This window comes from Porites lutea, chromosome 8, assembly GCF_958299795.1.
Source record: "Porites lutea chromosome 8, jaPorLute2.1, whole genome shotgun sequence".
In the NCBI taxonomy this organism is placed as follows: domain Eukaryota; kingdom Metazoa; phylum Cnidaria; class Anthozoa; order Scleractinia; family Poritidae; genus Porites; species Porites lutea.
This window is the reverse complement of record NC_133208.1, coordinates 11,200,998-11,217,755: the sequence shown is the minus strand read 5'-3', so window position 1 is coordinate 11,217,755 and position 16,758 is coordinate 11,200,998. Positions and strand designations below refer to the sequence as shown.

At 39.8% G+C, this 16,758-nt stretch overlaps 1 protein-coding gene across 8 annotated transcripts in view; it reads right to left on the bottom strand.

Annotated features, from left to right (window-relative positions):
• Positions 1-294: 294 nt before the first annotated feature.
• LOC140946391 (uncharacterized) overlaps positions 295-16,758 on the bottom strand; it is a 33,794-nt gene continuing 17,330 nt past the window's right edge. For 3 of the 8 annotated variants that reach the window (XM_073395498.1, XM_073395500.1, XM_073395501.1), the window contains 14 exons: positions 16,080-16,153; positions 14,545-14,735; positions 13,224-13,319; positions 11,034-12,706; positions 10,217-10,465; positions 8,770-9,351; positions 8,451-8,468; positions 8,178-8,327; positions 5,313-5,704; positions 4,546-4,645; positions 3,958-3,983; positions 3,157-3,326; positions 1,226-2,118; positions 295-723 (listed from right to left, as the gene is read on the bottom strand). In XM_073395498.1, the coding sequence (XP_073251599.1) occupies positions 611-723; positions 1,226-2,118; positions 3,157-3,326; positions 3,958-3,983; positions 4,546-4,645; positions 5,313-5,704; positions 8,178-8,327; positions 8,451-8,468; positions 8,770-9,351; positions 10,217-10,465; positions 11,034-12,706; positions 13,224-13,319; positions 14,545-14,735; positions 16,080-16,153 (4,727 nt within the window). In that variant the 3' untranslated portion in view covers positions 295-610. Of the gene's footprint in view, positions 724-1,225; positions 2,119-3,156; positions 3,327-3,957; positions 3,984-4,545; positions 4,646-5,312; positions 5,705-8,177; positions 8,328-8,446; positions 8,469-8,769; positions 9,352-10,216; positions 10,466-11,033; positions 12,707-13,223; positions 13,320-14,544; positions 14,736-16,079; positions 16,154-16,758 lie in introns of all 8 variants that reach the window. The other 5 variants (XM_073395503.1, XM_073395506.1, XM_073395505.1 and 2 more) reach the window with 3 other exon arrangements.

Below are 16,758 nucleotides of genomic sequence, written 5' to 3'. Positions count from 1 at the left end.
TAGCTCCAAAACCCAAGTTGCCCAAAGGGTGAATGACACTATTCAACAGATAAATCACTATCTACTGGATAACGCTATCTATTGGTGTTAATTCCTAATACTTTTCCGATGGATAGTGATTTATCCCCTGGATGGCTGATCCACCTTTTGACAAACAACTGTTAGTCTACCATAAGAAGAGTGAATCCTTTTCTCGTTTCCTCCCATCCATAAACCTCCTCTTCCTGCGATTCCAGGAGATAAAAAGCACTAGAGAGAGATTTGAATGTCTATATTTTAAAAGACTGCTGATGCTACATATGGTTTACCTGTTTATTCAACATCTTTCTCTTATTTACACAAATGTTCTTCAATCTTAATAAGGTTTATACAATAGGATAAGGCTGCGGGTATGCAACGATAACAAACACATTTTAGCAACGGCCCTTAATTATCAAGTCGCCGTTTTCTCTGACTCCTGTACGTCCTACTCGCGTGAAATAACATCTATTTCGACATGAGATTGCAAAAGCAGAAAAAGATTTGTATATAACTTCCACTTTGAAAAATAAGGCGATTGTGGTTGACTTGTTAACAGTGCTTTCTCTGTTGGAAAGCATCTCCTCAGTTCTCAGCTCACTTGCTGAAGTATCCTCCTCACTCGACCCAAATCCTTAACGAGCTTTCTAAGGTCAGTTTTCTTCGTAAGCTGGGATGGAGTGCCTCCGTACGCCTCTTCAAGAACTGTGAATAGAAATAAAATTTAGAATCCAGAAACAGGGAATATCACGAATTTTATTTTGAAAATTGCATAGAAACAAACAGTAGCAAATACCAAGTAGGGGTGAGGCTAGATCATAACCATAGTAATATCCTTGACCAATCACAGCAGAGGTAGATGATGGAAAATGCGTGGGAGCAATTCACCAATTTCCCATTGGTTTAGGACTTTCCTAATCAATTAAAAAGGAAACTTATCGCGCCCTTAGGGTTCGACAAAGCCAACTGATTTGCTCTGACAAAGGAACTCCGCTCAAAAAGAAAAAAGGGTCAGTTTCATTTATTATTAATATGATGATGATGATGGTGGTGGTGGTGGTGATGATGATGATGATGACTATAAATGTTGTTAAACAAATGTTAAGTTCGCGATAACGTCACCAATCCGATTACAGGACTTGGTTCAGGTGAGTAATATGGACCAATAAGAGGCCATATAATTGAATAATTCCAGAACGTGTCTCACCTGCTAACTGCTGTTCAATCTGATCCATACGCTCTTCAAGATCATCATGTATTTGATTAATATCACCCAGCAAGTTATCCATGGCTCCAATGCCATCATCATCTGACAAACTTTGCACAGATTCCCCTTGGGTATCTTCTGTAATGTTACTTTCTGCAGGTATTTTACTTTGTGATGAAATCCTCAGCTCATTCTCTTGCTTAATCTGAGTCTCGGATCCTGGTTGTGGATTAGATTCCATAGACTCTGTCCCAGTGGATGCGACTGAGGATTTAAGTTCCGCGGACTTTTCAGCCCCTTCTCTCTGCCCCTCAGATTTAACTGAAGACTGTGAATTGTCTGGCGTCAAGTTTAATATTGTTTCAGGTTTCACCTGCTCAGGCTGGCTTTTTACACAGGGTGTTGGTCCACCAACAGGGACTAATGCAGGAATGGGAGATAATGGTTCCTCCTCTTTTTTAACCGTACTCCCTTCACGCAGCTCAACTCCTGAATCTGTGCTTTTAAGTAGTGAGCTATGAGTCCTACTCGAAGTATCAGCTACTGTCGATAAGGTATTTGTCGATACAGGAGCCTTCCTGCCCTGTATATTGTTATTAGAGTCTCCAGGGCCGTCTAGAGAAGGACGAGGTGTTGAGGGTCTTTCTTGCTTTACTCTTAAAAGCCCATTCTGAGCAGCATTACCTAGTTCTGCATGTCCATTTACGACAGCGTGTCCTTCACTCTTCATTACTTTGACACATTCCCCTTTCTTTGTGGGCAAAGTATCCCCAACTGTTTTATTTTCCTCTACAGCAGGCTGGACTAAAGATTCAACTGTCGTACTCGTGCTCGTTAAACTATAGGTTCTCCGCGACTCCTTCCAGCATTTCAAATCTGGGTGGGATGGGTTTCTGTAAGTACACACAAACTGGTTAGAAAAAAGTTCAAATTGGACAAAATCTATCATCAAAAGTAGAACAAGGCTCGGTATCAAACGAATTTTCGACCAGTTGAAAATTCGAGCGTTTAAGGTGTTTCGTTCACAAAGAACCACGATAGGCGCAGGAAATTTAGACTCCTAGTCGAGCAAAAAAAATCCCGATCAAATTTTTATCCGGTGGGGTAAAAATTTGACCGGCGTGGTGTGAACACCTGACCGTCTAAAAGGCGTGGTTGCTAGAATGCTTTGTGACTCAGACGACACTCTGGATTTGCTCAAGTAGCGCTTTGCGCATGGGCAGATAGTAAAACCGCTGAAAAGGGTCAAATTTTTCAGCCAGTCGAAAATTCGCCATGTACCGTGAGAACGAAGCATAACTGGCAGTAATGGGATCCCCTTTACAGTAGTTAATAATAAAGTCACTATCATTTGTATGCCGTCAACACTTTCCTTAGGAAAAGGTCCGAATCCAGACTTTTGGCATAAACGAGGTAAGATCTACGACCGCTGAAGACGCGAGCTGCTCGTGGGCACTGAGCGTATGCCCCAAAAACATTTGAAATCACGAAGCTCTAACGCTATTTTAGCCGTTTTCATAAATAATTCTAAATCTAGCGCCATCAACTGAGAGAGATTTTGCTAATTACGAGACGTATCAACCCATATGATCCAAGTGCCTTGCCTCTTGCATCCTGCTGCATGATGGGATTCTAAGGAATTTCAGTGCTTATCACCTGTTCACAGGAAGGACAACAATATCAAAATCACGGCGATTTGGAAGAAAAATCCGAATATTCCTAATGAGAGTTGAACAGATGACTTATGCTCTACAACTAAGCTACAGGAGACCCATAGGAGCTAAGGCTCCTAAACTGGGTTCAGGACTAGAATGGCTATGTGTGCTCATGCGCAATGACAGAGATAGCTACGATTTTGTTGATTTTTAAAACCCTTCTTTCCCATGACAGATCCCTGATGGTGGCAACGTTCAGCATGGTAGAAATGTTACCTGAGCAGTTCAAATTTAAGCTTTAGGCTTCTGAGGCAGTTGTTGACATCATGAAGATCACCCATCAATCCATGTGTGGCTAGATTCAGCTCTGCGTTGTACTCAGGTTCTTCAATAGATACAAAAGGCATGCAAGCCAGCGTTCCACGTCTAAACCAGTCAAAATCATTCTGCAAGATACAAGTACACCGTCAATTTGTCCTTTCACGTCAGGTTATATGAGATGTTCTCAAGGGATTTGTTCCTCCATCTTTTCATAAATTATGCGTTCATATACATAATGAGGACGACCAAAATTGAAAGAAAGAGTTGTCTAGAATATGACCACCTAATTTGCATGGGAAACAAATAAAACCAGGCTAAAGAGGTCTATCACCAGATCTTAATTCTAGTGTTTAGGGGAAGCGTTTCCTTTTACCAAAGTCGCCTGTTAAGCACCCGTTATAATTTATTCAGATTTCCTGTTACAGTGTACGAGGAGGATGAGGAGGATGACAATGATGATAATGATGATGATAGTGGTGGTGGTGATGTTAAAGAGTATATCTTCTGCATGTTTAACCCTTTAAGCCCTAAGAGTGATCGGCATCAAATTTCTCCTTATAATATTAATGCTTTAGAAAACAGAGTGGTCATGAGAATTGAGCATATGATCAGGGAAGATGAGTCTAGTTGATACTTCAACAAATTCTTCCCACTATTTCTATTGAAAAAGTATAGGGACAGTAAATGAGAATCTCAATTTTGATCTTAGGGTTTAAAGGGTTAAGGCGCCAGTGGATCACAGGGCACTGAAGTTACCTTGTATTTAGCACTTCTTCGTAAACCTGCAACAATAAAATCAAACGTTCCTGATTCAAAACACAGTCTACCAACAAAAACATTAAGCTGCACACAAAACAACGACTAAATTTAAAGAATCATTATGAACGCAAACGGAAATTAAAGACTGAGATCCAAGGAAAGTGGACAAGTAACACACGACGTGTTCACGAGCTGATCACGCAGACGGTTATTACTTTGCTTTCTTACAATCTCGTGCAGTAACCACCACTAGTGGGTATCTGTCTTTGGTTGTGTGAGGGGAGGGGAGGGGAGGGTATCTAACTTGCATGAAACCTATTAAGCTCCATTGGTACCAACGGACATATCTGTGCCCAATCAAGCTGAGAAAGGTAGAATAACAGTACTCAAAAATACTGGCTGGAAGATCCTGAATTTTTAACTTTAACTTTTAGCTTCTCATATTGCTGGTATCTGTGGATACATTTATCAGGTAATAATAACTAGGTTAAAAAGTATTTCTCTTAAGTACATGTATTTTGATTTACCGGAAATCTAGTTTTTTTAAGAAACGAGAAGGAAGATTGTAAATGGAAGTTTGCTTACCTCTTGGATTGGTGCAAACATAACAAAGGTAGTTTGGTGGAACGGTAAGTTCACTGAGTCCAACACATTCACTGTGCTGCCATGTAAGACACTGTTCACACTACAGAAAAAGTAAATTAAAATGTGGCTAAATGTAATTTAGGCAAAGTTAAATTGCAAGCCAATGCGGTCAGCGGTCTCCTCCTCAAGCGTACGTGATCTGAGGGGTGTCCGCAGGGGCCTTTTGCTTATCTTGTGACTTACGTTGCATCTCACGCTGGCATTTTTGAGCTGATCTTTGCGGATCTGTTGCTTAGCGAATCGTTGCGGATTCCGGCTCCCAGCCCGTTCCTCCCCTTCTGTGCATTGGTAAGTATTAGGTCAGGTGAGTATTTTCCACTGAATTCTTTCAGTGTGACGGTGTCAGTTGGCGGCTGCATGCAAGGGTGGTTCCCGCTCGCAGGGTTGCCATGGATACCTCCTTGCTATGCCTGAGGCGTTCAGGCTCCCGTCCAACCTTTAAGGCACCAGTTCCCAAGCTCATCTATTGGCGATGAGTTTAAAGAAATACTGACATGGATTGATGAAATTATAAGTGTACGTTGCCTGTTCATTATGCACCACAGCGTACTAAATATAAAATTCGCAAGGTTGACTTTTAAGATGAATCTTTTTTTGGAAAACTGTAGTTAATGACATTCTTCTTTCTAGAGGGCAGTTTACGTCACAAAATTTAGCTCAAGACGATTATTTTGTGCTTTAAGTGCTAGGTCATTGCTGTCTCTCACCTGAATCATAAATCCTCCTTCTTCAGTCTCATTACACAAACACCGTATAACATCTCCATTGACATCCTCTTCTTCCTCGACTTCCATGCTCTCCACCATACCTGGGTCAATATTATCTAACTCCACCCCCACTCCCTCAATCTCAAGGTCTGTGTCCTGATTTACTGAGGGCTCAGAGTCCATGCTAACAGATCTGAATATCTCTGCTTGATGTTCCAGCTCTATTGATTCACTATTTGAGCCTGTCACTGGGGTGTTACTGGACGGACTTGTTAGCTGAGTGCTCCCTGAAAGCTGTCCCGGAGCAGATGACCTATGAATGCGGCGCTTTGTCACGCGACGGCTGCCAAACTCTGGAGATGTTTCAGGAGTAGAATCAGACCTAACAGAGGCTAGACAATACAGAAAATATTTATTGAAACAAAATAAAAGACTGGACTTGATGCATACGTAATAAACGGTTTTGTTGATTCACTGATTGATCGACTGGTCTTCTGGCAGAGAGAATGGAGGTTAATTAACCCTAAGCAAATGAATATGACTTTTCATATTCAGGCGCAGAATGAAGGTCTGACTACAATCGATAAGTCACCTTACTGCCCGGCAAATGTACTGATTGGCTTAATCAGCAAACTGTTTAGGGAAAAATTGTAGACCTTTAGACGAGGACGACTACAGGAACGAGATTTATTTCAATACTAAGTAGTGCACGTGCATGAACCAGCACCATTCTGGCCGGGAAACGCCATATTCGTCGTCATTCTACAACGGGTATTAGCGAGAATAGAGAGCTTTAGATTCTAAGATGAGGACGACTACGAGAAGTACGAGAACGAGATTTTCCCAATGAATCTCGTGCCCAGATCTTGTGTTGACGAAGCCGAATGCGAGATCTGGTCAAGTAAGAAAATTCAATTATTTGATTGGCTAGATTGTGAGCGAATGACGAGAGTGTTGTCTCCTGCGCGCGCTATGGCGTGTGCCTTTTGCAAACTTAGTCTTCAGTTCTGTTGAAATATATTCACTGAAGAAGTAGTTTTCCGGGTCAATATAACTTGTAAAGCCATCTTTATCTTATTTTTAAAGACTTTTTTAAACTCTCTCTCATTATCAAGATAAAGACTTCTGAAAAGAGCGAGGTTGTCGCGTACGGCTTTGAGCTTTTAGCGTGCGCTATTATAATTAATTTAAACTAACTGCCGCGTTGAATTTGATGTTACAAACAACAACAACAAATTACTTCGTTCATACTTAAGATGTGCGTATAACCACGTTTTGAAAACTTCACGGCTCTGTCAAATTCGTTGTTTAAAACGTCGAAACACGGCCGCCATTTTGAGCATTTATTTCAACTTGCGCTCTTTCATCGCCTGTACATTCCTGACAGGCAATCACGGATTTGACCAGATCTCGCCTTCGGCTTCGTCGACAAGAGATCTGGGTACGAGATTATTTCTCAATTGACCACTCCAGAAAATACCATAACATACCATGATGCTCTATGTCTGTCACCCCAAAATTTCATTGCAAATGCATTGTCTTCAGTTTCTCTTGGCAGTTAAAATGGCCCCAAGAGAAACTGATAAAAATGCTTATGCAAAATTTTGGGGTGACAAACACAGAGCATTATGGTATGCTGTGGTATTTTCTGGAGTGGTCAATACTAAGTAGTGCTCGCGCGCGAACCAACATCATTTTGGCGGGAAAAAGTGATAGCCGTCGCCATTCTACTACGAGTTTTAGCGAGAATGTCGTAGTGGCGAAAACAGGTTTGTGGTGAAAAAAAGTACAATGAAGCTTTCCAGGGTGTCTATTTTTAGTGAATAGACGAGAAAACTAAAAATTAAATGTCGTCCTCGAGTCTAAAGCTCTCTAATGTCTTAGTGAGGGAAACAAGTTATAAAACGTCAGTGGTTTTATCATTTTGCGATCAGGAGGGGGGCTAAGACTCCTTCAATTAAAACTGGATAAATGTGTTAACTTTTCAGGTAAAAAAGGTAAAATGAATTTTTCCAGGGTGTCTGTGTTTTGAGAATACGCGCAACAAACTTGAAGTCAAATCTCGTCCCAGAATAAGGTCTCTACTATTCGACATGCTCACTGATAGATTGACCAAAATGAACTGACTGACTGACTGACTGATTGACATTGATTTATTGAAATCTTCTCCACAAATTGACTGATCGGGAGCATTTCAGAAGTGAACTAGAAATACGTTTATCGCAAAAACCCTTCTACTCTCACCTTCCACAGGTCAGCTAAATGACACATGCATAATCGGCCTCATGGGCTATTGACTCAGAGGCCATAAGGGTGAGAGCAATAATTGTTTTAGTAAAATCCAACTAGTTTCTCAAGAATATCGAGACAAAACAACTTCAGCCAGCAAAACGCGATTAAGTCGCTATTGTTTCGGTTTTTAAAGCCGGCACTTTTTGCTACTAGTGGGCTCCTCGAACAGTCAAGCGGTTCAAGGCAGGTATGTGTATCGGTCTTTTTTCTTTTCTGATCATTGTATAAAACAAATAGATGTTGTCGCGCGTCTGTTCAGTAACAGATCACAGAGGAAGTCACAATGTGGTAAAAACATCAGTGACACACTCGCCGGCAGCTCGTGTGCCATTTCATTGTTTTCACCACATTTTGACGTCATCTGTGATCTATTACCGAACAGACGCACGGCAACATGGAATCTATTTGTTAAATAACCTATAGCCTAGTGGCAGCTCAACCAATCAGAACGCAGCATTGATAATAGACCACTAGTTGGATTTTACTAAATATGGCTAATCAAGCCTGTGCAATGGACTTACAGAAACATTGAAAGATGTAAATACTAAAATGGTAATACAGTGGCATGCATACCAGATTTCTTCCTCTTCATCCCAGGCTGCTGTTCATGGTAATATTTGACATGGTATTCCAGTCCACTCTCCTTGCGGAATGATTTGTCACATCCTGGTACTTTACACTTGTATTTATTATGATCAATCTCAATCACTAGTTCTTTGGGAGCTAAAATTTTAGGGAAAAAGATAAATCCAAACGATCAAAATAAAAAATATTGCAAACTACAAATTTATACTCAGTTACAACCATTTCAACATAAAAATACTTAAATAATATAACCATACCTACGTCTTTGCTTTTGCGGTTCTAAACAAAAGGGAAAATAAAAGCATTTTCTGTCAACATCTTTGAACACACAACTCAACATGAGGTCAGAACAGATAACACTTTGCTTTAATTGCAAGCAAATAGAAAAACAAGTTTTTGTGTTATGGCAGACTGCTGGGCACAACTCAGCTGCTCTTTGCTACTAGCTTAAATTCAAGTAATTTCATTTTATCTTATTTGCTTTACTTATTATTTATTTTAAAATTTAATGAAATACATTGCATTTATCTGCATCCAAGTCCTATTTGTTACTAACTGGTCTAATAAATGTTATACTCACTCAGAGATGAGTAACAACTGTTGACTGTTGAACCCCTCACACTCAAAGTACCCACCTTGGTACCAGGTTGGAAGCCTGATAAGCTTATCCCAGTCTCTTGACCAGGTGTTACAGACGCCGCCCCACTTAATGGCTCATGGGGGGTTGTCCCACAACCAACAATGCTGCCTGACAATGCAGTGTTTCCGTCTTTCTTAGCAGGGCTTGCTGGGAGCTGGCTGGATGCCACTGCAGACTTTGGCATACTTTTAATATTACTTTTAGACACAACGGTAGCAGTGGAGTGGAAAATCTCAGGCTGCGTTCCTGGAACTTCCGACTTTTCACCTTTGCTTTTTGGATCAACTACTTTATCTGCGGGGATAGAATTATCTGAGTCTTTCTTTGGAACTGAGGTTCCCAATGAACTCTCTGTTACTGGAAGGGTAGGCAATGCTTTAGTTGGAAGAGGCCTCTCACTCTTTCTTGAGCGTCTGCTGGCCTGTTTTCCACTGTCTGATGTTGGGCTGATGCAAGCTGGTGGAGGAAGAGGAGGAGGAGGAGGAGGAGCTTGAGATACAGGAGGGACTTGTGGAGTCCTCTCTGAAACACATGAATGCTCATTCTTGACTTTGGAATTAAATATTTTGTATAACTCTTATCTCAAGGTGCCACAATATCATGTGTTGCCACGTGACAACACTGAGCCCATCTTTACTAATGCGTACTGTGATTCAGTCCAAAGTTTCAATACTTTATTGTTACATGACCTTGAGACAAGGTTTTAGCCAGAAGGGTGTCTAGCTGTCCTATGGATGCCCATTTTTGGAAGAAATACAAGGAAAATTCACTTAATCTCTTACAATTCTGCGGGAAAACATTCCTTCTGGACGGCCAGTTTTCAATGTCTGGCTTAAAGCTTGCCTTAAGACCAGAGTTCATTATACAAATCAAAGACAATGTTCACTGCGAATATGCACAACACTCAGCCATACTGTTTGGTGCTTCAGTTTTCATTTAACATTTCATTACTTCTGTGGATCAAAATTAAATAAAATTCTCAATAGATATTAACCCCTTACTAACCAACTGCGAGGGCCATACTGGGTAACATTGGTCTTGGGTTAAGACAATATGGGCTGCACTCAGTCTGTACAAGAACAACTAGGGAAAATACTACCCAGCTTCCTCTAAATTTCACATTTTAGCATTCCACAGAGTACAATAATTAGAATGAAGACACTAAACAACTTGATGCCATTATTTTTAATGGTAAAATTCAACATCTTGGTGGAGGAAGACCCATGAACTATACAGTAATCCAGAGTTACGGAATTGTAGAGACTATCATTATTAAACATGACATCTAATAATAAGCTTATGTACATCATCATACATCACAAATGTCATTTACATGTACAGTATTGTAATTTTAATAAATTCAAACAGGAAGAACAGCCCCACTCACCATCATGTGCATGCCAAAGGTCATCACGATGTCGGCTTACTGGTATAAAGGACTGCGCAGGTGGGGGGCCATGTCTGTGTGTAATCCATGGTCCTGGAGGAGCTGCTCCTCTGTAATGAGGTGCACCATGGAGGATCCTCTGTTCACACTGCATCAGCTGAGCCAGAGCACTGTCATGACCAGGAGGAGGTGGAGGAGGTGCCCCAGGGGTGCGATATACAGGCTGCCTTGGACCAGCAGAGCATGAGCCTGTGATCAACCAAGATATTTTTTTCAAGTAGGCGCATAGGGGCAGAACACTACTTATAATGCCAGCAGTTCTAAAATGCACTACAATGAAAACTGAGAAACAAGTGGCCTGTAGGAGGTTTTACCAAAACCACTGAACATCACAAGAGTACAATTTATCGCCACCTTGCAGGATCACCATTTAGGAAATGAAACCTGTCTGTCAGCAAAAGCGTTTGAGAAGGAAGCTTTACACCATGTACCCTTGAGTGTGAATTGGACAGCATTGCCCTTGATTAGCAAAACTATTTTTCAAATATACTTAAGACAAAAATAGCTGTGATAAGACCATTGTCAGACAAAAGTTTCTTACCACAAACAGTGTTTTTTTTGCAGGGTTTTAACAGAAAAAGAATATGCATTTATATTATGTAGGTTTCATGGACATGTGATTGCCCGCATAATTCTATTAGACCAAGCAAGAGCATTCAGTGAACCACTGTTTCATCAGAAATAAAATAATGTTATTTTTTTCTTCTGAACTCTTAATAAACTAATAATAGCAATCTTTTTCACATTCATCACTTACACTGTCCGATGCAGTGTCCAGGTGGAGGAGGGGGATAATGCATACCATACAGCATGTACCCCGATGTTGGGGGTGGGTAGTCTGGGTGTGGATGCATGTGCCCTGGTGGAAGGTGCATTCCATGCGCTGGATGTGGTCCATACATGCGCTGATGATGCGGGGTTGGACAACATGACCCCGGCATGGGAGAATAAATCAATGGTGGGGGTCCAGGTGGTGGATATGCCTCTCTAGGGTAGGGTGGGGGTGGGTTAGCTGGTGGTGATGGAGTTGGCACTGCATGTGGAGGAGGCGGTGATGAATGAGGCTTTGTTACTTGAAACGCAGATGGTGAGTGTGCTGCAGCTTTTGCTTCACTTTGACGTTGAGCAGACAACTTCCCTGTTATTTGATCCAACCTAAACTTCTTTGCCTGATAGGTCTGTTTCTTGGGAAAAGGTTGATTTTCAGGTGGTATTCCTGTGGAGTTTGTAGGGCTGATAGGACTGGCTATGGTACTGGGAGAGTTTTGGGTAGAAATGTTTAAGGCAGTTAACCCTGGCTCTGGTATAGATACTTCAGCTTCCTCCTCTGCTTTGACCACTGGAGGAGCAGATTTGTCCATGTCCATAAAAGCCATAGAATAACCATACCCTCGTGGACTGATTGACGATGATCTTCCTCCCTTAAAGCTCCTCCGTCTTTGCACAGTCTTCTCGCTCTTGATGTTTGGTTTTAAGGAGGAAGTCCCTTTGGGTGGTGAACTAACCCGAGGGGTGTCAGTCTGTTTTGGTATCTGCTTAGTTTCTGCTTGCTTACTGGCTTTTAAATGACTAGCTTTGAAGCCCATTTTCAGAGTTAGCCCAGTCTTATTTTTGCGAGACCTTGACAATCGTTCTGCTCTGGACAAAGTCCTTTTAATCTTAGGTCCCTTGGAAATTTTCATTTTATGCAAAGTGGATTGAGCAGGTTTGGAGTCCACAGAATGATCTGTCTCTGTGTTTGGAAGAGTGACAACTATTTTTAAAGAATCACTTTCCTCCTCATTAAGCTCCGTTGAAGTATTAGGTTCACCAGCAGTGGTATCATTACTAGATTCACTTTCCTCCATTGATGGAACACTAGCATAAGGCTCCAGTTTTACCTCTTTAAGTTCATCACCTTTATCAAATACCACATTTTCATCTTCCATACTTTCAGATGTACCTTCCATGGGATCAGCCAATTTTTTTGTAATATTCAACATGCTTGCATTAATAGCATTATCTTTGTTTTCACTTTGTATACTTAGTTCGCAAGTGTCCTTGGTTTCTTCATTCCAAGATGAATTGTCAGCAGATCCTTCTTTCGGAGGCATATCTGCTTCAGTGTCTTCATTCCGAGTTTCACCAGATAACTGTAAAACATTTGATGCAGGAGGATCCTCTATTTTTATTCCCCCATCTTCAGTCTCTACCTTTTCATAACTAATAACAGACTCTGCTGATTCATCATGCTCTTTATCCTCATGTTTGGTTGTGGCAGATGTAATAGGTTCTTTTATGTGAGTAAAGGGAACTTCTGCTGTATTCTTTGTATCCTTCTTTACTGATTGCCTGTCAGTTTTATTTTCGTCAACCTCCTCAGGCTCATTCTTCACAGCTTTTTCAGCAGTCATTTCTTCCACTTCTCCACCCTCCTGGTTTTTCTCACTCCTTCAGTAAAACACATAAAAAAGCACAGCAAAAAACAATTTTGATCAGGTTAAAAGAGAAGTAGGGTGTACTTAATAAGCACAAAGTGATAAGCACCTAAATGAGGAGACAGGGTACGAGTAAGGCCACACAAGACCAAGCTTTAAGAACCAATAGTATAATTAAGAGGATAATTGACAAGCAAAATGTGTTGGCAATGTGTAGAGGAGGTGGTGGCAATTTAATGACACTGCTACTGCCACTACTACCACCACCACTGCTATCACTACTACCACCACTGCCACCACTACTGTCACTACCACTACTACCTTTACTGCAACTGCTACTGCTGCTGCCGCTACTACTTCGACTAATAATAACAATAACTATTATAATTAAGGCGTTGTTTTTGTTAATAATTAATAAAATTACAAGGCAATTGCTATGATATTATCATAACAACTTATTGACTGTACGGTGCATAAATAATTTACGTCATAAGAGATGGTATTATTATTTAGGTCTTAGAGATAATTACATTTTGTCTGATTCCAGAGACACTTCATCAACTTCAGGCACTTCGCCAGATGGGCTTGACATACTGGACTCACTGACCAGTCCAAATTCATCTCTGCTGCAAAGAACAGACACTGCCTCAGTAGCATGTAAACTTCTACCCCATTCTTGAATCCTAGCTATCAAGTTTGGGTTTTACAGAAGATATAAGACTCCTGACCCAAAACTTACTACACACCCCAAGGGTTCTCAATAGAGGCCGGCACCTGGCAATTGATCACTGCCTACTTTGGAATTTGTAACCGCTTACTTTGCATTCTACTAGCTGTTTTTCTCTTCTTCGTTTGTGCTCAAGTCTTCTATCTATTCCTTTCATCTGATTTTAAGTTTTCCTTTTCCTATATTGTAAATTATAATCGAAAAAATTGAGACCAAACAAGTGAACTTGCTGCTGCTTCCGCACTTCACAACAGCAATGTTTTCAACCACATAAACATCTGGGTATGCGACATTCACTTTAGCTGAGCCCTTCATGGTAAAACATGGTAATGAGTTACTCAATTTTACACACACTTTACACACACTTTATTATTATTAACAATTCACATTTAAATAGAGTCCATTTCCGCCCGCAAATAGCAGGTGCTAGTCGAAGCGGTGGAGATAATCGGTACAGCAGACAGACTGTCAGAAATAAATTACAAATAAATAGATAAATAGATAAATAGATATGTGTAAATAAGTGAAATAAAGTTTAAACATAAATTAATAACATTTAAAAAATCAACTACTTGAAACTCGTAAAATTAACTTCAGTCCTACTCTGGTTAATAACTAAAAGAGACACATGGCATTGCCAAGAATACTTTATTGAATTTGTAAAAGGAATTTTCTAAGCATTAGCATTAAGACTGTTTTCTATAATACGTAAACTTCAAGTGATCAGTTTTTTCCTGTGGTAAAAGTTGTAATAGTCGTAGTTGATGCCCAAAATGGCCTCAAAACTGCATTTCAGAGTTTGATATTTTAAACTTTTCTTCGGGAACATGTCTCAGACCCTTCCCTAGTTTATAGCCCTTCCAACAGTCACAGCCACCTACTTAAGGTTGGGCAGATGCCTACTTCAAATTGTACTGAGAACCCTGCAGCCCTAGCAATAGAGACCCTTTTATCACCACATATACACACCAATGTATTCTCCACATTGTTGTCTACATATTTCTGGTAGGATTTCTGTGGTATCCGCACAAGTCACAACCTTCCTCTCATAACCTGAATGCTTGATTAAACAATGAATTTATAATAAGAAGCTGATGACTACAAAAGCATTTGCATTGTCTTACTCTTGTGTCTTTCCTTTTCTACTTCTTCCATCTCTTTTTTTCACAGCTACCACAGGTGGGGTGGGACTTGTCTCAGCACTCCTCTTGCGTGCTCTTTCAGCTCTAGCTGAAGCCATTTGCTGTCGTCTTTCTTTTCTTTCCTGAACCTCCTTTTCATGCTCTAGTTTGGTTACAGGCACCATTACTTGCTTCTACATTATCAAAGGGAAAACCATTGTTATTATCATGATCATGTTTGCTTTCTTCCTACATCATTAATAAAATGCATTAACAACTTGGTAGTCACTTGTGTTTGAATATAATAGCCTAAATACTGAAGACTTGTCCCACTAAAATAAAATGAAATAAAATAGATTTCAGCATATTCTGTGGTCAGCATGATGTTACATATAAAGAAAAAAGAAGTTAACGAACAGATTACAAATTTTGCTATTAGAAATTCAAGAAATAAGAATACATTGTTTACACAAAAAACGGCTGTAATTGCAATGAATGCATGATTGAAGTGAGCAAATAAATGAACAGCAGGCCACAGCTCTCTGCATAACATCTGCACTATTGCCTCAGTGGTCCAAGCTCAACCATTTTTCAGAGTTTCCCTTTGGCCGGTTGCCAAGCATAAACATTGATCACCAGCACCAGGACACTTAGACCCAATTAAACACACGTCTGGACAAATTTTTGAATGGACAAAAATTTGCACGAATCTGCCTTTCCTTTGCACAGGACCTGTAGAACTGTGCGCCAAGTGCAAGTGCAAGTTTTTGAACGGTAAACAGTACAATTTGTAACAGGATTTGCATGGCTCCAAGTGAACAGGTTGCAGAGGTACAAAATTTGTTGCTTCAAAACTTTGTCTGGACCAGTGTTAATAGGGGGTCTTAGTGCCTTTGTATGTAAAGTTTGATAATCAAAATAGCTGTCCAACTATCACAATACATCATAGAATTTGGATGTGCATGCAACCTTTCAATACAGAGACAGCCCAAACAATGATGAAAACAGAGCATAAGTAATATTTCAGGCAAATGTTTATCTTCTTATTGAACTATAAAAAGACCTTAAACACTAACTAATAAAACATTATGGCTTAGCACATGACCACTAAACACTGGTTGCCAAATTGGCAACTTTTACTGCAATTTGGGCCACAATTTTTTCTACTTGCCATGGCAACCAAACACTCACAGCTTGAAATGCTGTGTGCACACCGTCAACTTTCTCAAATTTGGATAGGAAGCTTAGAAAATTGTCAATGAGATGTTATAGAGTAAACAACATTATAGAAGTTTATTCCTGGTTATCAGTTATATGCACCAGGTCATCTAGGCTACAACAAAATTTATTGTTTGACAAGGTCTGTATACAAAAACAGCACAAGTTGAATGAAGTGTTTCTGTATGGACATCTTGTCATTCTCTTTTGCATTCTTCCCTATCAGATGACATACGAAATCTGTAAGCCAACTGTACACATGGAATGCAATATTCAGCATACATATCAGTATAACTAGAGTAAAATGTGCACAAACTTACTCTGCTATCGGGTTTAATATTCACTCTATGAACAACCTTCTTGATTCCATCATAAAAAAGGACTTCATAGGCACCTATATTTGAAAGATATCAAGAAACAAATGCATCTGTTGCATCACATGAGAGAGAACAACAACTCTACAGAGTGAAAAGCAAACTATACAAAGTCCATGTTGTTTGTCATTTAGTGGAAAATAACAGTACAACATTAATTTTTAAGAGGAAGCCACTTCTACATAGGTTTAAATCTATTTCTTAGTAGTAATGATATTAAAGCTTTGTGATTAAAACAACCGCAATATTATTAAATGCTATAAAGGAAACTGCCACTTATATAATTGCTATCACTTATAATTAAATTAAATTTTAAACTGCTCACATCATTATCAATTTTCTCTCCCACTCTTAAAACTGTCAAAATTATTTTGACTAACATCCCAGTACAGGAAGAATAAAATACAGTATGTACATGTAGTATTCTACTACAATATTGCAACAACCATTACCATGATGAACACTGGAAGTGAAACACACTTGCTCAAAAAGTTGGTCAATAACAAAACCACATATGATTGACTTATCTTACAAATGAACCATCAACAACTTTATGTTCTTTCTTCTTTCATTGTAACCTTGCTTAATTATTGTTCGCCATACAAAGCTAAGCTTCAACAACTAA